Genomic DNA, 22,288 nt, shown 5'->3' with positions numbered 1-22,288 from the left:
ATACTTTGCTCATATAAGGAACTGAGAGGCTCAAATCTGGTGGTAAGGGAGGGAAGAAAGCTCACTCACGAGGCCCCCAGGACAGCTGATCGCATAAGTGAATTGCAGAGAACTTAAATCAACAGAAACCTTGTAATCCAAAGAGTCAGAAGGGCAGGATTCACTAAACACTTTCTAATCAGTTGGTTCTGGTGGGTTTTCTGGGCTGTGCGGCCATGGTCTGGTAGATCTTGTTCCTAATGTTTCACCTGCATCTGTGGCTGGCATCTTCAGAGGTGTATCACAGAGAGAAGACTTCTGAAGATGCCAGCCAGATGCAGACGAAACGTTAGGAATAAGATCTACCAGACCACGGCCACACAGCCCAGAAAACCCACCACAACCAGTTGAATACAGCCATGAAAAGTCTTTGACAATACACTTTCTAATCACTTTTCTGTAAACTTAGTGGCTCATGGGGTATCACGCCAAACAGTTATCACCTTGCAGTACTCCCAAAGACTGCACCTCTTAGTACCCAACCAGCTGTCAGACTCTTGAACGTGGAAATAACAGAGACCGTAGGAAAGTCCAAAAACAATTTATTCCAGGTGATACGAAGAGTAACAATGTAAAGCAGGATCTGAGCTAGAGAGCTCAGATCCAGGACTTCTATCCTTTAATCCCCCCCCCCCCCGTTTCGCCCCACACCAAATGTCCACTACAGTTTCTATTACAAAAGCGGCAAAGAACCTGGGAACCTTTCACACCTCTTTGAAGATGGGCTGGTGCCAGGAGATTTATAGGAAGGGAAGAGGGAAACGGGAAAACAATTGCAAATCACACACAACAAGACATCAAGATACTGACAGGCGTGGTCCTGAAACCAGCAAGGCCCACAAGAAGGACTTCAGATTAGAACAGTTCTGCGGAATCCCAGGCCATGTTCTACCACTGAATTATTCGAAGAAGAAGAAGAAGAAGAAGAAGAAGAAGAAGAAGAAGAAGAAGAAGAGGAGGAGGAGGAGGAGGAGGAGGAGGAGGAGGAGGAGGAGGAGGAGGAGTCGTTTTGAATTTATATCCCCCCTTTATCTCCTGCAGGAGACTCAAGGGGGCTTACAATCTCCTTGCTCTTCCCCCCTCACAACAAACACCCTGTGAGGTAGGTGGGGCTGAGAGAGCTCTGAGAAGCTGTGACTAGCCCAAGGTCACCCAGCTGGCGTGTGTGGGAGTGTACAGGCTAATCTGAATTCCCCAGATAAGCCTCCACAGCTCAGGCGGCAGAGCTGGGAATAAAACCCAGTTCCTCCAGATTAGATACACGAGCTCTTAACCTCCTACGCCACTGCTTCTCAAAAGAAATGTAGCACATTCATGACCCCCTGGGCAGAAGTGTCTACCTTCTCAAAGATGAAGTCAACTGTAGTCCATCCCAGTCTTTGAACGGCTGTTTGGTATACAAGTTGGCCCCAGAGTACAAGTTAAAAGGACACATCACGATTGAGGAAAAGGTAATGCACGCATGATTCAGAACAGGTTAAGGGTTCAAACGCAATGCAACGGGGGCAGCACAAGAACATGAAAATCAAAGAGGGTCAACAACTGAGAAATTACAGCGTTTCAACAGCCCAGCCTTCTACTCCTCACTGTTCCCCCTCCCTCTGTCTAATGTCCTCCCATAATTTTTTTCCTTGTGAAGATCTCTCCTACTATTAAACTTTCAGGCGTAATTTTCTTCATGCTGACTGGGAGTTGCAGCTGTACAGCGGCTCAGGCAGAGAGGCCTTCCCCCCCCCAACATCTGCTACCCTAGATCCGTGGTGGCGAACTTTTGGCACTCCAGATGTTATGGAGTACAATTCCCAGCAGCCCCTTCCAGCACGGCAAATTGGCCATGCTGGCAGGGGCTGATGGGAATTGTACTCCATAACATCTGGAGTGCCAAAGGTTCGCCACCACGGCCCTAGATGCTTTAACTAGAGGGGACAGGGATCGAACCAGGAGCAGCTACAGGCAAAGAGGGTACTTGACTCGTGAACTGCAGCCCTTCTCTAGCTTTCAATAAGGCTGCTTACACAAATTGTAACAACAGCTACTCTCTGTATTGTCGAAGTCTTTCACGGCTGGAATCACTGGGGTGTTGTGTGGTTTCGGGCTGTATGGCCGTGTTCTAGCTGCATTCTCTCCTGATGTTTCGTCTGCATCTGTGGCTGGCATCTTCAGATCCTCATCTTCAGATCCACAGATGCAGGCAAAACGTCAGGAGAAAATGCTACTAGAACACGGCCATACAGCCTGGAAACCACACACAACACCCCAACATCTACTCTCCTCAGGGAAAGCACACACCACAAGCAGTTACAGCACGGAGGCAAATGTCAGGAAATAGAGCTGCACATAGTTGTACTACCAAAAAAGCCTTGACGATTCAACTTATTTTAGTAACGCTCTTACTTACTTTCTTCAGAAGTGAGGTCGGGATAAACCTCCGCTAAAGCAGCTCTCAGGCGGCGTTCGTCAACAAAGGGCAACAGCGCAACACCTACAGAGAACAGGCCACATGGTCGTTCCAACAGCAAGAAAGGATGATAGTTACAAGAGACTTTTTGAAGGGGTTTGTGGTTCACTGATGTCACAGAGCAGAGTAAATATAAATGGACCAGAGTTCCACAGAGGAAAAACAGCAGGCAGAAGCACACAACGAATAATGAAATGCCTTCCCCCAATTTTAAAGATAATGCCTTAGATGCCTTAGATGACACAAAGCGTTTCCACTGACCAAAGCATTTCTACCAATAGATCCTCCCCATCTCCTTTGTGGAACAGATTGCCTGAGGAGGCTAGGAAGACTGTGCCAAACAGAAATTATCGGGGAGGGGGGTTCTTTTTATTAAATCAGGGGTGTCAAACGTGCGGCCCTCCAGATGTTCATGAACTACAATTCCCACTAATCCCTCCCAACATGAGCATTGGCTATACTGGCAAGGGCTGATGGGAACTGTAGTTCATGAACATCTGGAGGGCCGCAAGTTTGACACCTGTGTATTAAATGGTTAGAATGGTAAGAGAATGAAACAGTCCAGAAGAGCACTTTTCTTTAATTTTATAAATGTTATTTTATTCAAAATACAAACACAAAGGTCTACACATAAGCTTCTACAGGGAGGGCCACTACACCACTGCTGCTCCCTGCGCCACTGGGTGTATATGTGCACACCACGGGTCCCTGTAAGGACCTGTGTTGCTGCATTTTGGACCAGTCGGAGTTTCTGGATCAGGCCCAATGGAAGGCATTAAAGTAGTGATGGCGAACCTATGGCACGGGTGCCAGAGGTGGCACTCAGATCCCTCTCTGTGGGCACACACACACAGAGTTTGTCATGTGGGGGGCAGAAAATCACACACCCCTCACGCACACACACACATCTAGGCTGGCCTGGGCCACTGAGCACAACGTGCGCGCACCGCGGTGAGCAGGGAGGACTCGGCTGGCGGGCCTGGTGCCTGTGCTCCAGGTAGCTGCTGCCTGGGGGGAGCGCAGAGGAGGCAGAGATGCTAGAGAGGCACAGAGTGGTGCGCGCGGGACTTGTTGGAGGCTAGAGCAGGCTATCCCCTGCTCGAGCAGGTGGGGCGGAGGAAGAGGGAGCCAACCGTTTTTTTCTAAACTAAAACCTCAGCATTCAGGTTAAATTGCCAGGTTTGCACTTTGCGATAAATAAGTGGGGTTTGGGTTGCAATTTGGGCACTTGGTCCCAAAAAGGTTCGCCATCACTGCATTAAAGCTTCTCTAAAATAGTTGAATAGAACAAATTTGTACAAAAGCAAAGTTACATGAACAATGTATTCATTTTAGTGAATTTCAAGCAATATAACAGTTCCAGACAGAACACTGAAAATCACAGCCAGACAAGGCCAACTGGTTCAGCAATTTGTCCTTGATTTTTACACTTAAAAAGAAAATCCCGTAACACAAAAACTGCTTGGGCTTGTGCAGGAAACCTGTTTATGGAATAATCTCTTTCCTCTTTTGCTCCAATCACTTTAAAGATCTTCTGGACAAGTATTAAGACTCTGATTTTGTAAAACCTCAAATATTACCTTGCCAAGCAAATTTCTTTCCATTTAGATCAATAGCGAAGTCTTCCGGGTAGAAGTCAATTATACTTGATTCCTAAGTTTAATAAAAAGAACATGACAATGGTCTCAAAATATCTGCAGTTCTGGATGAAGCTATTTGCTTCCTTCTTTCAGTGAAGGGTATGATGAATGATGGTTCACTGATGATTTCAAAATCTAACCACGCTTCTTAAATTTCCAGTTTTTCAGACAAAACCAGGACATTTGAAAACCTTCAGCATCTCACGTAGATACAATACCTCAGTTCAGACACAACCCAAGAACACAGATAGCCAAACTGAATTTTTCTTTGTCATACTATTTGAGCTGACAAAACCTGCTTATCGTAACTCATATCCAATATATCAAATATATCATGTGTAAAACATTTATATATAGGTTCATTCCGCACATGCAGAATAATGCACTTTCAAACAGCTTTCAGTGCTCTTTGAAGCTGTGCGGAATGGCAAAATCCACTTGCAAACAGTTGTGAAAGTGGTTTGAAAACGCATTATTTTGCGTGTGCAGAAGGGGCGATAGTCTATCAACAAAAGAAAACAGAAAAACTAAAAGCAAAGAGAAAAAAATACACCTGATTTACTTCCCACTAACCTGATGTTTTTACTTTAAAACCATTTCTACCAGTCCTTATTCCCTATTTCTCAATGTCCCCGTTAATGGGTTAGTTGTTAGTTGTGGTTAGTTACTGATTGAGGGTTTTAATTGAATTACGTGTAATTTTAAATTGTTTTATTTTGTTGTTAAGCCGCCCTGAACCCAACTTGTCAGGAAAGGGAAGGGTAAAAAAAAAAAAAAAGAAGATAATCACATTTATAAATAAATACATTTAGGCAAGTGGTAGTCCCTGTGGTACCCACCACAATTTGGGATGCCATCTCACTCCAGGCATGCCCTACCATTACCGGCCGGGCCTTCACGACTTGCTTTGAGCACAACTCCAAGTAGCTGGAGTAGCCAAGAGGAGCCATTTGGCACAGCTATAGACATAAATCTCTCTTGAGCAGATGGGGTATAAATAGCCACATTCTTCAGGATGGATTGAGACTGGCAAGAAAACACGATAAAACAACCATTCACGTTTCACTCATATGAACAGGAAATAATCAAAGCAGGTGCTTTACCGGATCAGTCATAAGTTTTCGCCAAGATGTTGGGAGAAAGTTGCCACTGGCTGCTGGAAATACCCCCATAAGTTGCTCCAGAGGTCTAAACTGTCAAAAATAAAGACCATCGGCAATAACTACTTTGAACCTCCATAACAGTAAGTGAACATGATCAATTATTCGATAAGCAAGAAATCCTACCGGTTGTGTTCCCTTTTCGAAATCCGAAGGCATGTCCGCAATGGCTTCAAAATCTGAAGCAAAGGGTGCATAGTGGAAAGGATAATACCACTTCCAGGAGGCACATCCCTAATTTTCAAAAAGCACAAAGAACCCAAATCAGAAAAAAAAGATTAACAACAGTGACCTGCACAGGGAGTAAGGAGCACTGGAAGACATCGGTTATCATTCCAGGATAGCTTTCCATCATATGGCTGGAACCTGGACTAACTAAATACTAAAATGGTACAATCAGCCCATTGTATTCAGATTTCTTTGTTTATACCAGAGGTGGGATCCAGCAGGTTCTCACAGGTTCCCGAGAGTAGGTTACTAATTATTTGTGTATGCCGAGACGGGGTTACTAATTGGTGATTTTGCCATGCGATTTTTGCCTTAGTTACGCCCCTCCTCTCAGCAGTAGCGCACAGAACTTGAAGCAGTCTGGCAGGAGGTACACTGGCGTGAGTGGCAGCCTGCGCCTGCGTGCATTCATTTCCCACCCAAGGACCGGCGCAGCGGCTGCGTCCTTGCCACAGCCCCGCCCAGGAATGCCCCACCCCTGGAATGCCTGGCCACGCCCCCATCGTGCCCGTCGTGCCCCGCCCAGCCTCATTGGCGCTACGCCACAGTTTGAATCCCACCACTATGGGAACCTGTTACTAAAATTTTTGGATCCCACCACTGGTTTATACCTACACTGAAAGCCAGATCAATAGTATAAAAATTAAATAACTAACGGGCATTCAACTTAGTTTTCAAATGACAAGCGTTTCAGATTACTGCCAACAAACAGCTGTAATTTTTGAAGGAACTGTACACAGAAAACCCAGCCATTTTATCTGCAAAACAGATAGTATACAGTGCAGGGATACCATCCTGTTTGGCTTCTTTCCTGTTTACCTGTTGTGATCAGGCAGCCAATTAACCAACAGGCTGTTCAGGTGTTCACAAACTATGCATATTCATAGGAACAGGCTGTTTCCAGCCATCAATAGCTGCCGTTCAGCCAATGAGGGAATAGTTGGGAGTTGGCTTCTGATCTCCCGCTTGGAATATTTTGCTTAGCACCAGCCAGAATCAGGAACCAACTTCCAATTGGTCAGCTGGTAGTTGGGTAGTTCTGATCTCCCATTCTGGAAACTTTGCTCCCTTCCAACTTGCTGAGTTACAACATACTGCTGGAAAGAGGGGGTCGGTGGCCAAAAGCACAAGTTGATTTCCTAACTTTTCTCCCCGTACTAGCTGACAACTTGGACTACAGCTTGAGGGCAGGAAGCAATAAGCACTTTACAGTTTACAGGAATGAACCATTCACGCAAGCAGGCTGTGGGATCTGAAGTGCAGTACGTGGAATTCTGCTCACGCAGGACACCTTTTCTGATTCCTTGTTCACACTGTGAAATCTCCCGCTCTAAAGGGATCAGTTGGAGAAACGCTCCAAGAGCCAAGAAAGGCTGGAAAAGGTGCCTCTTCTTCTGCGTACTCCTCTAGGCTCCATGGGCAGGGCAAGAGACAGAAACAACATTGTGAGATGTGGCCAAAAACCAAGATGTGATGTAAGAACACTGGACAACAGCTCATCCCTGAAAAATCCATGGTACTTGCCAGGGAGCTTTTGGGGATGGAGAGAGTGTTGCCCAACACACTTACAGCACACCCAGGTTTTGGGCTGGATGCGACATCATGCCTCACGATGTCACTTCTGCACTCAGACCTTTCTCCAGAGAGCAGGGGCAGAAGGGCATGCCCACCAGCGGGAATCCTCCAGCCATAAGCGAGGCATGGCAAGGCAGTGCACATATATGGGAGGGCCGGGATTCCAGGCACAGATTTGAATTTAATAATTCCTTTTGTTGCCAAGGGGGTCAACTATCTGCACTCTATACACTCTCATTCCATATCTTAGCCCTTACTAAAGAACAAACAATTTGCCACGCTGGCAGGGGGCGATGGGAACTGCAGTCCATGAACAGTGGTGGGATCCAAAAATTTTAGTAACAGGTTCCCATGGTGGTGGGATTCAAACTGTGGCGTAGCGCCAGTGGGGCTGGGCGGGGCACGACGGGGGCAGTGCTGGACATTCCGGGGGCGGGGCATTCCTGGGCGGGGCTGTGGCAAGGACGTAGCCGCTGTGCTGGTCCTTGGGTGGGAAACAAATGCACGCAGGTGCAGGCTGCCATGCACGCCGGTGCACCTCCTGCCAGACCGCTTCAAGTTCTGCGTGCTACTGCTGAGAGGAGGGGCGTAACTAAGGCAAAAATCACGTGGCAAAATCACCAATTGGTAACCCCGTCTCGGCACACACAAATAATTAGTAACCTACTCTCGGGAACCTGTGAGAACCTGCTGGATCCCACCTCTGTCCATGAACATCTGGAGCACTACAGGTTGGCCACCCCGATCTAAACCAACAACAATTAGCTCAATTAATCCATGCCACATCAGACTTTACATATGATGCTGAAGGAGTGGAAACTTTTCCTGAGGGGCCAAATTGGTGAAGAATTCCAGAGCTTGGAGCAACCAAGGTACTAGCCACGAAGCACAACTTCTAGGCATTACTGGACTCCTGGACTTTTAGCACCATCGGCATTTTTAGCTCAAATCAAAGCCATGCAAAGATAACACTGATTAGAATTCCTGAGTATTGTCAATTTTTAAAAGCAATCTGGAATTATTTTTTATTTTATTTATTTATTTATTGTTGTATTTATAAACCGCCCTCCCCCGAAGGGCTCAGTTAAGTTTCTCTTTAGTTTCTCTTAAGACTGGTCGTCAGAAATGGAAATACCTGGTAATAGTATTGGAGAACCCAGCAAAGTCCTTCCACATAAGACTGTACAACTCTGCGACGGAACTTAGCATCAGACACATCAACATCAAATTTGTTCTTGTAATATCTCTGTTTCCAGCCAGCTTCCCACAACCTAAATATCAATTCAGTTTCTATTAATAGTGCATAACATACAAACAAGACAACAGTTTTAACACATCTGTTCACCCCAACAGTGAATGTGAAGAACATGAAACACATTCCTATGCTATTTCAAAAGTCCCTTTCTGATCCTGTCCCAGCCAACCTTCCCATCAACAAGGACCAGGAATGAGCAAACACACTGGCTGGGATCCAAAGGATTCCCCATTCAGAGGGCAAAGGCACTCTCAGAAGCAGCCCTTTTGCACTTGTACCCACCAAAAAGCGGACGCTGGGAGTTGAGGACTAAATGCTGCGGTGAAAGTTCATCCACCTCTGTAATTTAAAAAACCACTGTAGGATTCAGAACAGAAGCAAGCCTTTATTGGCATAGACAACAGTACAACAATAATAAAAAATGGATTAAAAAGCATATACAATACAGGAAATAAATGTTAGGTCGAAGGAAATCTACTGGCGTTTAGTAATTTCCAGGAGAAAGTCTGCCACTATCATACAGAGAGAAGGATCAGGGTTGTCCAACCACCCAGCCACCCAGGGGGGCACTGAAATAGGGGGTGGGGGTGGGCGGGCTGGGAAGCACCAAGTCAGGTAAGCTCTAGCTGTTGGGCTTTGACGGCCAAAGGAGGTCAGTTAGAAATGAGAGCAGACAGGGTGGGTTAGCTTAACAGCAGGCGGAAATAGGCATACAATTTTCAGGAAGACCTCCAAACAACCTGTCTCATTGAGTACATTGTTTATCAGAGTTTCATGTTGCCCATGAAGCTTTGTTCTTGTTCACTTCTGAAAAGCAAACCTTTCTTGTCTTCATCCGGCTTATCTGTTTTAAAATTTAGTTCATGCATATACAAATACCATACTAATAATTTGTTATAGACAACCTGCTAAACGATACAGATATCACGCAAATAATGTTATAAACCTCCATTAAATTATCATGCATTAAAACAAATACAAATCTCAGTTAGATAATAACCTGTTCTGTTCTCTGTACTGTACTTGACCATAAACTATTTAATTTGTTAGTATCTTTTTAATAAAAGGTTAACTTTAATAAACTATAAATTTATTTTGTTTAACCAATATTTTTTGTTCCAGTTTTTTTTTTTTAGCAAAGATCAATCTTGCAGTAGTCATCATGTGAAGAACCATAATCCTTTGGATTATGGAAAAGTTTGGTAAATAATTTAATAAAAGGGATTCTGGCATGACTGGAGTTTCTTTTTTCAAATCAACCAATAAAAGTTTCACCATTTGTGTCCAAAAAGATGAAGCACGGGAACACAACCACCATAAATGGACAAAATCTGCTTTAGCTAAACCACAGAACCAACAATTTTCATTAGTTTGAAAACTTTTTGCCAATTTTAAAGGAGATAAATGCCACTTGTATACCATTTCCACAAAATTTTCTCCAAACTGAAGGCTCACAGTAAAGTAGTATAAAAATAAATTACTATTTCTGATCATTTAAGGTATTTCCAATACTCCTTTCTGAAACTCTCCTTTTTCGGGTTATTTTTTATCCAAAATTTATATGCCCAAATCCATTAAGCTCTAATCATACCATTTGATTTATCGTTCATATCAACTATCACAGAAACTGGATGGGAAATATCTAGGGATTACTTAGTTCCAACTTTATCCCAAACCTCCAGTTTATCTACGGGGAAATTGAGGTGTCCTTTGCCAAGTCCTTGCAGATTCCCAGTGACAAAGGGAGGGACATGAACTGCCTGAGTGCCTCCTCCTCTCCCCTCCCTCCAACATGTGACTGCAATGTCAGCGCCTGGGGCAAGCTGCCCCAGATGTCCCCATTGCAGCCCGCCTCTGCATATTCCGTACTATGCCAGTGGGCCTGAACAGTGGTCAGCACCACAGTCTTCTTAGGCAGGGGTTGTGGGGTAGGGGTGGGGGGAGAGAAGGCTGATGACAGGCTGGTTGTTGGGTGAGAAGGTCAGAAGGAAGCAAAAAAAGAGGAGAGGCTATGGGGGCTTTCACTTGAAGGGAGAAAGGAAATAATGCAGGAGGGGAAAACGAGATACTCCTGGCAAGCCCTTTCAGGCTTCCGCAACTTAAACTACTTGGAATCCAAGCCTTTTTGTGCCACCTATGCAGATACTGAATGAATACCCAACCGCTGACAATCTCAGGCCGACAGTCAGCCCAACCCAGGGCAGTCTCGCCTACTGGAAATGGCTCTCTCAAATCTCTGGCAAAAAAAAAGATCTTCCCTAATCCAGCTAAGATTGGTTGTTGTGGGTTTTCTGGGCTGTGTGGCCGGGGTCTGGTAGATCTTGTTATTATTATTACTATTATTATTATTTATTAGGCTTGATAGACCCCCCAACCCCCGAAGGGCTCTGGGCAGTGTACAATGAGACAAAAAAAACAAATATAAGATCTCATAAATACAATAGCGATAAAACATTAAAATTCATTAAAATACATTATAGCAGCAATTCCAAAAATTACAGATAAAAATACATGCACAGATGCATGCACAGATGGTGCCCAACCCAAAGGCCAATTGTTCCTAACGTTTCGCCTGCAACTGTGGCTGGCATCTTCAGAGGTGTATTGCAGAGAGAAGTCTGTTACACACTGTGTCCAGTGAGAAGGGAATGTTTAGTGGGGTATATATTGTCCATGTCCCAGGGTGGGGAACCAATCAGTAAGTGTTTGGGTGGAACTTGCTATGCAAAGGTGTGGTTAACTGTATTGTATTGCAGGTGGGGTTTTCAGTCCATTTACATTGGTATTCACATTTGCGTTCCCTGCAGCAGCAACAGTATTAGTGAATGCAAATCCTGTGTCTGGATGTAGTCCACTGTCCATGAACATAGTATGCCCTTGGCCTTTGATCCTGCTAATAGTTTCTACTGGGGCTCAACCCAAGGCACTGTCCCTTAAACTATACGCCTTTCTAGCCAAAAGGAAAAACCTGACTTGTATCTGGCTGCAGAACTGGAAAGTTTAATTTATACTGCAGAGGAATAACACTCTGCTCAGCTGAACACCAAGCCTCTAGCCAATCTGGAGCAGGGTCTCGAAGGGAGTCACAGCTTTTAGGACACAAACCTGCACGCATACTAATAAAGACACTTAAATTTGACAGCTAGAGCCAACACATCTCCCTGGAATTTACAGAATATCCCAACCCTCCACATTAATTATCGGTGGATAAAAAGATAACAGAAAAGCACTACTGATGCAGGGTAAACAGCGTTAATGAGACAGCATCCCTTTTGACAACGTGCTAACAAAGTACCAAATGTGTCACCTGATATTATCTTCTGGCTCGGGTTCACTATCGCTGTCCTCCGCTTTCCGCTTAGTGCCTCCTGGTGTACCATCGGACGTGGAGCTTGTGTTAGGGGATGATGAAGGAGTCTGGGGACACAATCATTGTGTGGAGAATTCAGAGGCAAGGTCTGACTTCATTTGTAAAATTAACAGTTTTGTCATAAGAAAAAAATCCCAGTGATTACATTTCGGCACAGAGGCGGTCATTCCGAATAACCACGCTGTTTTCCTGCCTTTCCCCATGTAAAATAAGAGGGTGGCAGGTCCTTCTTTCAGTAACTTATTGCAGCTGTTGGAGACAGCTTTATAGCTTTGTTTACTAAAGCAACTGGAGCAGGCAGTGGTGCAGGAGGGAGAGGTGTCTGACTGCACAGGTACGGGGCTAGTGAAACCCGGTCTTCATAACTATCCCGCATGGGAGAGCAGCAAGCTGACAGAGGCCCCTTCCGCACATGCAGAATAATGGTTTGAAAGTGGATTTTGCTATTCTGAACAGTGAAATCCAGCTGCAAAGTGGATTGAAAGTGCCTTATCCTGCCTGTGCGGAAGGGGCCTGACCAGGGCTGGAGCTAGGGAAAACTGTGCCCGGGGCAAGCATGCGCCTTGTGTCCCCGCCCCGGAACGCCTCGCCCCCGCACTGGCTCGTGCCCAGTGCATCATGTGCCCACCCCAGTGCTACGCCACTGGGCCTGACCAATTTCTGGAAGACAGGTCTGAACTCCTACTTGAAAACTGACTGAAGTGCTTCCTTCCCAGGAGCCATCTCTTTCTTGGCATCAGTGTCCATGGAGAAGTGTTTGTATGCAAGAAAAGGATAACATTGCCAGCTTCAACTGAATGCTGCTGAGGTCGACTGAGCCCTGGTGGAGTCGGCGTGGAAGTGTAACAGGCAGTGAACAGCTAGATACTCGAGATAATCCATCCAGAAAAGGGCTGCATGGAGAATCTGTGGTCTGACTTATGGCCTGAGTAGCAGAGAAACAGATTACTTGCTTGCTCTCCTTTCTGAAACTCCTGGTTCTAGCCCAGTGGACTTCTGGAGTGGCTTTAAATGCAAAGTAGTTCTCAATCTTGGATTGTTTACTCACAGGCGGAGAGCTGAATTCCTCCGTTTCTCTCTGCCTTTTACCTCGAGTCGTTGTTTTTGTATTAAGCAGGAGGTGATTAATAATAGCAGAATAAAAGCAATACAGAAGGCATTCATCAATAGGTCAGAAGGAAATAAAAGGAGCAAAGAAGCCAGGAAGCCAGGTCAAATTATCTTCTTCAAAGTCAGAAGCGAATTAAAATTATCAGTTTTACTTGAGGGCCAACTAGGAAGGATGGGGCATCCGGTAGACTCCTTAGTTATGCTGCCATCTAATGAAGTGTTTAGCAGAATCAGAGACAGACTCGATGATAAATCAGGCTGGTAGATTCTGCTCACCTTTGTGTCTTGGCATTTCTTTGAAGAAAACAAATATATCTGACAATTTATATTTACTTCCTGAACCCAAACGCCCACATGCAACCTCCTTGGCGAGCTATATTATAAAACAATAAGATACATCCCGCTAATACACAAGCCTCAATGTACTGTGCCCTTTATATTGAGGCTTGTGTATTAGCAGAAACTTATCTGCTATACACTATTGGATGTGTATATTATGCCACCTTCCCTGAGATCCGGTAGGGAGATGAAAATACCATGCCATGAAAAGTTTATTCGTCACATGAATTGCAAAGAGTCAGTTCATCATGTTAATGTATTGATATTTTTGATATGTTGATGCTTTGTTAATGTATTGTTGATTCATTGCTATTGCAGGGATTTAATATGGATAGGTATTGATTTGTCGTTAGTGCTGCTGTTTTTGGTTTAACAAATTGTTAGGCTTCAGATGCGTACTATTAACACTTCTTGTTGTTAAGATGCTATTGACATTTTGCTATTATGTCTTGAAATGTTGTTGACTTTTGATATGTTATGATCGATGACGTTTGCTGTTTGATTTGTCTGTTGTTAAGCCGCCCCGAGCCCTTCGCGGGAGGACGGGGTATAAATCTAATAAATGAAATTAATATCCTATGCCATTGTCCTTTAAATAATGCAGCCCGGGGAGTTCCTGGCACCTCTGTTGACTGACAACAGCATTCTCACAGACCAACAGAAAAATCTCTTTCTTCTGGACCAGGGGTCTGCAACCTGCGGTTCTCCAGATGTTCATGGACTACAAATCCCATCAGCCCCTGCCAGTTCTTTTCTGCTCTGTCTCATAATGCCTCCCTTTCCCCTCCTTCCATTTTGTTTCTTCCCCCAACTGGTTGATTGTGCTGTAGGTTCATTGAGATATTGTATGGATTTTACTGTTATTTCATGAGGGAAGACACCTTGAGCCTGTAAGGGGAAGGACAAGCATGGAAAGAAAGAAAGAAAGAAAGAAAGAAAGAAAGAAAGAAAGAAAGAAAGAAAGAAAGAAAGAAAGAAAGAAAGAAAGAAAGAAAGAAAGAAAGAAAGAAAGAAAGAAAGAAAGAAAGAAAGAAAGAAAGAAAGAAAGAAAGAAAGAAAGAAAGAAAGAAAGAAAGAAAGAAAGAAAGAATAGATCTACTCATCATTGAGCACAGAGAAGAGTAGAGAAGCCAGAAAGAAGCAAAGGGAGAAACGTTTCCCTGAGAACAGACATTATGAGACAGAGCAGAAAAGAACGAATTTGACCAGGAAGGGATTAACTGGCAGCTCCAACCTAATTGAAACTCCACCTCCCCTGTTCCTTTCCAGGCAACCTAGAAAAAAACTCCACTTGCCCATGTTTGCTTCGACTGCTATAATGGAAGCACCCCCCCCCCCCCCCGAAACTAAAGCTGGGGATTCAGGAGGAAAAGTTTTATTCTGAGGGAGTAATGCTCCCATTCTGCCCCCCCCCCTCTTGCTAGTGGCCTAGCAACATGTACACATTAACATTCTAAGAACATAAGAACAAGCCAGCTGGATCAGACCAGAGTCCATCTAGTCCAGCACTCTGCTACTCGCAGTGGCCCACCAGGTGCCTTGGGGAGCTCACATGCAGGATGTGAAAGCAAGGGCCTTCTGCGGCTGCTGCTCCTGAGCACCTGGTCTGCTAAGGCATTTGCAACCTCAGATCAAAGAGGATCAAGATTGGTAGCCATAAATCGACTTCTCCTCCATAAATCTGTCCAAGCCCCTTTTAATTTGTGGAGACGCCCTGACAAATAAAGTGGCATTTAAAGCTGTCAACACACAGTTCTTCAAACACAATATTTTCTTGAGGTGGTAAGCCCAGTCTTTGGCACATTTTGGCATTGATTTGTCTGTTGTTAAGCCGCCCCGAGCCCTTCGCGGGAGGACGGGGTATAAATCTAATAAATGAAATTAATATCCTATGCCATTGTCCTTTAAATAATGCAGCCCGGGGAGTTCCTGGCACCTCTGTTGACTGACAACAGCATTCTCACAGACCAACAGAAAAATCTCTTTCTTCTGGACCAGGGGTCTGCAACCTGCGGTTCTCCAGATGTTCATGGACTACAAATCCCATCAGCCCCTGCCAGTTCTTTCAAAGTGCTCTTCCGACCCCAGAAAGTCTGAACAAGGACAAGTATGCTTTACCAAGTACTTCTTAGCTCTTTAATAAATATGATAATCCAGTCTTTTCACAGAATGAGAATATCTTTAAAAAAACCCCTTCTTTTCTTTGTATATTACTATTATTTAACATCTATATGCGACCCCTTGCTCAGTTGGTGCGGAGCTTTGGGCTGACGTGTCATCAGTATGCCGATGACACGCAGCTCATTCTGTTGATGGAGAGGGGAGCGGCCACCGCCCCTGCAGCTCTCCAGCATTGCTTAGAGGCCGTGGCTGGTTGGTTGAAACAGAGCAGGTTGAAACTGAATCCAAAGACGGAACCCTCTGGCTGGTCGCGTGAGGGGAGGGGGGATTTCCAGTCACGTGGAGAGGGACTGTATTGGCGCAGTCCCTCTGTCCGCTTAATTCCTGGGGTCCACCTGGATTCGCCTCTCTTCAATGGAGACCCAGGTGGCCCATATAACCCGGTCGCATTTTACCATCTCCGTCAGGCCCGGCGGCTGGTCCCCTTCCTCCCAAGCTGACCTGGCCACTGTGGTCCATGCAGCGGTCACCTCCAGGTTAGACTATTGCAACTTCGCCCACGCTGGCCTTCCCGCGCTTGATTAGGAGATTAAAATGGTCCAGAATGCAGCGGCTCGTATGCTTACAGGAGTGCCATGAACACATTACACCTGTGCTCGTACGTCTGCACTGGCTACCAGTTGAATAACGTAATCACTTTCAAGGTGTTGGTGTTGACCTTTAAGGCCTACGCGGCCTGGGGCCTCCGATCTGCGGGACCGTCTTACCCCATGTCCCAAACCGCCTCTGCGCTCGGCAGAGGCCAATTTACTGGTGATCCCTGGCCCTCAATGATAATGCTGGCCTCTACCAGGCCAGAGAGCCTTTACGGCTGGCTCCGCCTGGTGGAACGCTCTACCACCACCATCTGTCCGACCGCGACCTCGCTGGGATTCCGCAGGGCCTGTAAGACTGAATTGTTCCGCCAGGCCTTCGGGAGACGGCCGTTGATGAGGGCCCCTTCCTCCTCTCCCTCCTCTTCGTTCTCCCTCTGATAACATCATTGAATCCTACCACCCCTTGGGGTTGAGGAGTTAATAGTGGATGCCATCACGTACTAATGTTAATTTTAATGCTGCTTTTTAATGGGAAAGGTTTATATTTTATTTTTTAGAGCCTGTACTATGTAACTTATTGAATTTTAACTTGATTTATTATATTGTGCTCTACTTATGTTGTTCACCGCCCTGAGCCCTTAGGGGGAGGGCGGTTTATAAACCGAATATATAAATAAATAAATAAATAAAATTTCAAAGTGCTCTTCCGACCCCAGAAAGTCTGAACAAGGACAAGTATGCTTTACCAAGTACATCTTAGCTCTTTAATAAATATGATAATCCAGTCTTTTCACAGAATGAGAATATCTTTAAAAAAAACCCTTCTTTTCTTTGTATATTACAACAATATCCAAGGCACAAATTTGCCCTGAATAACCAAATTTTCTCTTTGTGAGCAATAAGGGTTCCCTCTCCTCCCCCTGCTATTGCGGACGTTCAGCTCCTCTCCAGGTGTCACAAATCAGCTCAGGATTCTCAAGAACTCTTCTCAAATTAATCTTCTCCAGGCCAGAGACCTTTGTACACTCCACAGCGACTACGCAACTATGTTAATTTTAATTTGCACTTTCCTTGAGGCGGCTGATCAGTGAGGAGCTGTAGTTATAATGGCACACTAGGATAAGCTAGCGGCGCCCAACCTTTGGTGCTCCAGATGTTCATGGACTACAATTCCCAACTGGCCATGCTGGCAGAGGCTGATGGGAATTGTACTCCATAAACATCTGGAGCACCATAGGTTGGACACCCCGGGATAAGCCATAAGGGTTGCTAGCTCAGCCGTGTACAGCGGGGGAAACATCTGTAGGGCAGAGATTGGCAAACTCCTGATGCCACCTCCAGCCAGGAACTCAGAAGCAACACCATCATAACTTCCTAGGTAAAACAAACAAACAAACAAATTCACAAAGCATCACATGCCAGATGTGGGGATGTCAGTTCTGGGTTCCCGCAGGAAGTGGTGTGGTGTGGCACTGTTCACACTCGCTCAAAGTTCAAAGTTCAAAGACCTTTATTAGGCATTAAAACATGGCAGAACTAAGTAATCCAAATACAGTTTAACGAGATAAAACAGGTACTCCTGTTTCATAAAGTGCATACTTCAGAGCGAAAGAGGAACCCAGGAAATTATTTCGTAATAGTGAGCAAGAATTTGGCCACTATGTCCAGTTGCTGGGGGTTCTCTGTATTCAGTTCAATTTAAGATTAAGAAGAAGAAGAAGAAGAAGAAGAAGAAGAGGAGGAGGAGGAGGAGGAGGAGGAGGAGTTTGGATTTATATCCCCCCTTTCTCTCCTGCAGGAGACTCAAAGGGGCTTACAATCTCCTTGCCCTTCCCCCCTCACAACAAACACCCTGTGAGGTAGGTGGGGCTGAGAGAGCTCTGAGAAGCTGTGACTAGCCCAAGGTCACCCAGCTGGCGTGTGTGGGAGCGCACAGGCTAATCTGAATTCCCCAGAGAAGCCTCCACAGCTCAGGCGGCAAGAGCTGGGAATCAAACCCGGTTCCTCCAGATTAGATACACGAGCTCTTAACCACCTACGCCACTGCTGCTCCCAAGGCTTGGATGGACCAGTAAGGGATCCCCTAAAAACAGGTTTGGTCTAAAATCGTTAAATTTTGGACAGACTAATAAAATGTGCTCCAATGACTCCTCAGAGGTTTGACAGTATTCACAGGTACGCTTTTGCTGTGAAGGTACCGTGAATCTCTCTGGGGAAAAGGTTAGTGGAAACGTGTTACACTCACTCATTTGTGCTCCCTCTGCTGAATCAAATCCCAGCGAGGATCAGAGTCCGAGAGCAGGAGGTTGTTTGCCATGGTGGGCAGCCTAGTCCACCTGGTTAGCCAACACACGACCATCTCAGAATGATTCCTTCCCCGTGTCAAGGGTGAAACTTGCCCATGTGCCCATGAAAAGTGCAAGGCTGTTCAAATCATTCATCAGCTGTGGGACCCTGAAGGGGCTTGATTCTTTCCTCCTGATCTACTTTATTTATTTATTTATTATTGGGTTTTTTATACTGCCCTACCCCCGAAGGGCTCTGGGCGGTGAACAACATAAAACACATAAATACAATAACCCTTAAACACATTAAAACAATTTAAAACACAGCAATCAGTAACAAACAATGTCCGCAATGACCCTATTAAGAACCTCCCAAAAGGGGGAAGAAAACGGGTCGCATAGATGGTGAGGGACCCAGCAAGATAAAGTTTCTGAACTTGGAAGCCCCCAGTGAGGGGGAGGGAACAAGCTGGCTTGTTCACCCTTTCACAGGAACAACCTCACAACTGAACTGGGGAAACTTTACATCAGGCTAAAAATGTGACTATTCTTATTCAGTCATCTCAACGTCAGGACGCGTGGGGAGGGAACATGCTAAGGCCCACTCCTGATCTAACCACAGCTCCAGTCCTCAGGGCTGTGCAATGGTCAATGGGATCAGCAGTGGCGTAGTGGTTAAGAGCAGGTGCATTCTAATCTGGAGAACTGGGCTTGATTCCCCTCTCTGCCATTTGAGCTGTGGAGGCTTATCTGGGGAATTCAGATTAGCCTGTGCACTCCAGCACATGCCAGCTGGGTGACCTTGGGCGAGTCACAGTTCTACGGAGCCCTGCCCACCTCACAGGAAATTTGTTGTGAGGGGGGAAGGGAAAGGAGATTGCAAGCCCCTTTGAGTCTCCTTACAGGAGAGGAGGGGGGGTATAAATCCAAACTCATCCTCTTCTTGCTGGGAGGAAAACTGACTGCTTCATCAACCTCACCACCTTCACAAGTTTGCACTTTCGTTATTTCTGCCGATTTTGCAATGAAGTTTTTAACAGTCACTTACTGTATTCTGTCTATCCTGCATTCTCATTTCAAAGGCCACTTGTCTTGGGTTGCTGATCGGCTGATGGTTGGACCTGTTTCCCCTCCCCAAAGGTTGTGGCGTGAACTGTCCACCAGCCATGGAGTGCTGTCCTCTCTAAAGGGAGAAAAGACACAGTTTGCAAAAACACTGATTAGGAATTGCCAGGACAATCTGTATGCAAAGCAAATTTGTGGAATTCCAAAATGGACCAAATTTATTGATTGATTGATTGATTGATTGATTGATTGTTTTATATACCGCCCTATCCACAAGGGCTTTCCCCCGGCCATGACAGCGCAGTATTTTGAGCTAGCCAGCCTTGATGACAAAGCCAGCTTCCGGGTTGAGTGCTGTGGAGCCGTGCAGGGCCTGGCTGCAAGGGCAAGTACTCTCCCACCAACTCTTTTGCCCCCCTGTCCTGGTGGGGTGGGCATCCATGCCACCACTGGGTTCCGCTGTCTCCAGAGGGGAATTTGCCCCCCACCCTGGATTGGGTTGCCCAATTTTTTGAAATTATTGATGTTTTTACTATGTATGCTACTTACTGAAGTTTAAATAATGCTGTGCTGCTGCCTTGTAAAAGTCTTACTGATATATTGTAATAACTTTCAAGTTTTGTATTTTAAAATAACTTATATCCAGTGTGAAGTTTTATCTTGTAATTTTAACTGTATTTATATTCTATGTTCTGAATGCCAATAAAGTCTTATTGAAATTGAAATTGTATTTTAAAATGTTTAAGCCACCTTGAGGGTTTTTTTTTAAGTAGAAAGGCAGGACAGAAACGCTACAAATAAATAAATGTGGTCAAAATAGTTCCATTCTATATAATGAAAGATGACAGTATTTGTACACTGCTTGTAAATATTCAAAGTGCTTTACATCGACAGCTCAGAAATCTGCCCATACTGCAGACTGGAAACTGAGTGCAGAGGGAGAAGTTTGTTCAAGAGACAAGTGAGAGGTAAACCAGGGACTTCCTGATGTACCAGTCAGCATTTAAGCCACTGCAGTATAACAAACTCTCAAGAAGCAACTTGTGAATGTCATATACATTTTATTGAACTATTATCTCAAGCAGAATTCTGTAATACCAAAAATATTACTGCAAATCTCCTACCAGGGAGAGCATCTTGTAACAAGCATATTCATTCTCTCTCATTATTGAACCCATATACATTGTGAGGCTCTTCCAATTATGTAATGCTGTTTATAAAAAATACTGACTATCAGGAAAGAGAAAGTGGTCTTTGATGGGGGTGGTTTTTATATAAGGACTGGTTCTTGGAGAACTCCGCTGTCCCCTCTTGTTGCCCTGCGCACTGGCTATATATTTGACCATCTGCCAACCCCCTCCCACCCAGGGTTTGATCACTGGGGTCTGATGCCAGATGTCTCTTATTATTAATCACTTACTGAAGGTTACTGCTGCTATAGTTTTATAGTTTTAAGGTTTTGTATTATTTTAACTGGGGCTATTCGATTTGTTTTATTGTGTTGTTGTTTGTTGTTGCACTCTGGCTGTGTCTAATCTTAGATATTAATCTTATATATAATTGAACAACTCAACACTTCTATTTGTATTTACATTTCCTTATTTCTCTGACAAGGTTCTTAAAAATACAGCATAAGTCTTCCAACTCTTATAACTAAACATAAATAATCACTTAGTCCATTCAATTCTCTATTCAGAAACAAAACTTCAGTTCCATATAGTCCATGTATCAATTCTGTAGGTTCTACATAGAAACGGCTCGCAAGTATAAACCGTTTTTCGTGCGTCTTCCTCAGTATGCCAGTATGTTCAAACAACTTCCATCAGTTCTTTGAGGCTTCTAATTGGTATATTGGCTCTCTGTTAAGAGTTGCCCGCTCCCATCTCTGCCTTCCGTTTGTCAACGCGCGAGACGTTTCTATGTAGAACCTACAGAATTGATACATGGACTATATGGAACTGAAGTTTTGTTTCTGAATAAAGAATTGAATGGACTAAGTGATTATTTATGTATAGTTATAGGAGTTGGAAGACTTATGCTGTATTTTTAAGAACCTTGTCAGAGGAATAAGGAAATGTAAATACAAATAGAAGTGTTGAGTTGTTCAATTATATATAAGATTAATATATAAGATTAGACACAGCCAGAGTGCTTGTGTATTTTTGAGTTTATTTGGGCTAATGTTGACATTGCACTCTTAAAGATAGTTGGTGGTTGTTTGTTGTACACTGCCCTGAGCCCTCCGGGGGTAGGGCGGTTTATCAAATCGAATAAACAATAATAAATAATAACAGCTGGCTGTCTGAAGTTGCATAAAGGCAAGCCAAGCCTGAACTTTAAAAATTCCGTTGCCGTTTCTCTAGAAACTCAAGCTTAAAATGGCATTAGCGGTTTATTAAGTCAGTTTACAGAAAATTAAACTCTTAATCCAGACACTCCACTAAGAGGCACGTCTTCGGCACTTTCACTGATTACTGCTAGCAGAGTTGCTTGTATCTGGATGGCATGGCTGCTCTCTCGCTCAGTAATGAGCACTGTAAAATTATAAGTCAGGAAGAAAAAATCAGTTTTGCCAGGGAATTCTGAGACATTTTAAGATGTTTCAGGTCAACACTGAGAACTGTAACCTCAGATCTGACTCTTGGAAGTGGCTGACGTGATACTGGAGTGTTAGGATGGGAAAGAACAACTAATAGTATCTTTAGGAAAGGCCGCACACAAGAAAAACTGCTAGAAATATGAAAGGGGGGGGGGGGGAACGTCTCCTGCCCACTCCACTGGAAGGCTTTAGCCAGCACATAAAATTAAACTGTTTGCTATACCTCTTATTACTACCGTTTTAATCAAATAAACATATGAACACAGTCCTCATTAGAGTGTATTTCTAATAGGGTCTTCAAACCATGGGTCAGGGTCCTCAAACAGGCTAGAACATAGGTGTCAGACTCGCGGCCCTCCAGATGTTATGGACTATAGTTCCCATCATCCCCTGCCAGCATGCAGGGGATGATGGGAACTGTAGTCCATAACATCTGGAGGGCCGCGAA

At 44.6% G+C, this 22,288-nt stretch overlaps 1 protein-coding gene across 2 annotated transcripts in view; it reads right to left on the bottom strand.

Annotated features, from left to right (window-relative positions):
* XRN2 (5'-3' exoribonuclease 2) overlaps positions 1-22,288 on the bottom strand; it is a 108,444-nt gene that overhangs the window by 48,174 nt on the left and 37,982 nt on the right. For both annotated transcript variants that reach the window (XM_048515498.1, XM_048515497.1), the window contains exons 15-21: positions 19,225-19,359; positions 11,663-11,772; positions 8,236-8,371; positions 5,424-5,531; positions 5,241-5,330; positions 4,078-4,150; positions 2,438-2,521 (exon numbers count right to left, since the gene is read on the bottom strand). In XM_048515498.1, the coding sequence (XP_048371455.1) occupies positions 2,438-2,521; positions 4,078-4,150; positions 5,241-5,330; positions 5,424-5,531; positions 8,236-8,371; positions 11,663-11,772; positions 19,225-19,359 (736 nt within the window). The remainder of the gene's footprint in view (positions 1-2,437; positions 2,522-4,077; positions 4,151-5,240; positions 5,331-5,423; positions 5,532-8,235; positions 8,372-11,662; positions 11,773-19,224; positions 19,360-22,288) is intronic.

The sequence above is a fragment of the Sphaerodactylus townsendi genome, linkage group LG14, assembly GCF_021028975.2.
Source record: "Sphaerodactylus townsendi isolate TG3544 linkage group LG14, MPM_Stown_v2.3, whole genome shotgun sequence".
Lineage (NCBI taxonomy): Eukaryota > Metazoa > Chordata > Lepidosauria > Squamata > Sphaerodactylidae > Sphaerodactylus > Sphaerodactylus townsendi.
Note: the sequence above shows the minus strand (reverse complement) of the source record. Positions and strands in the feature narration are given on the sequence as shown.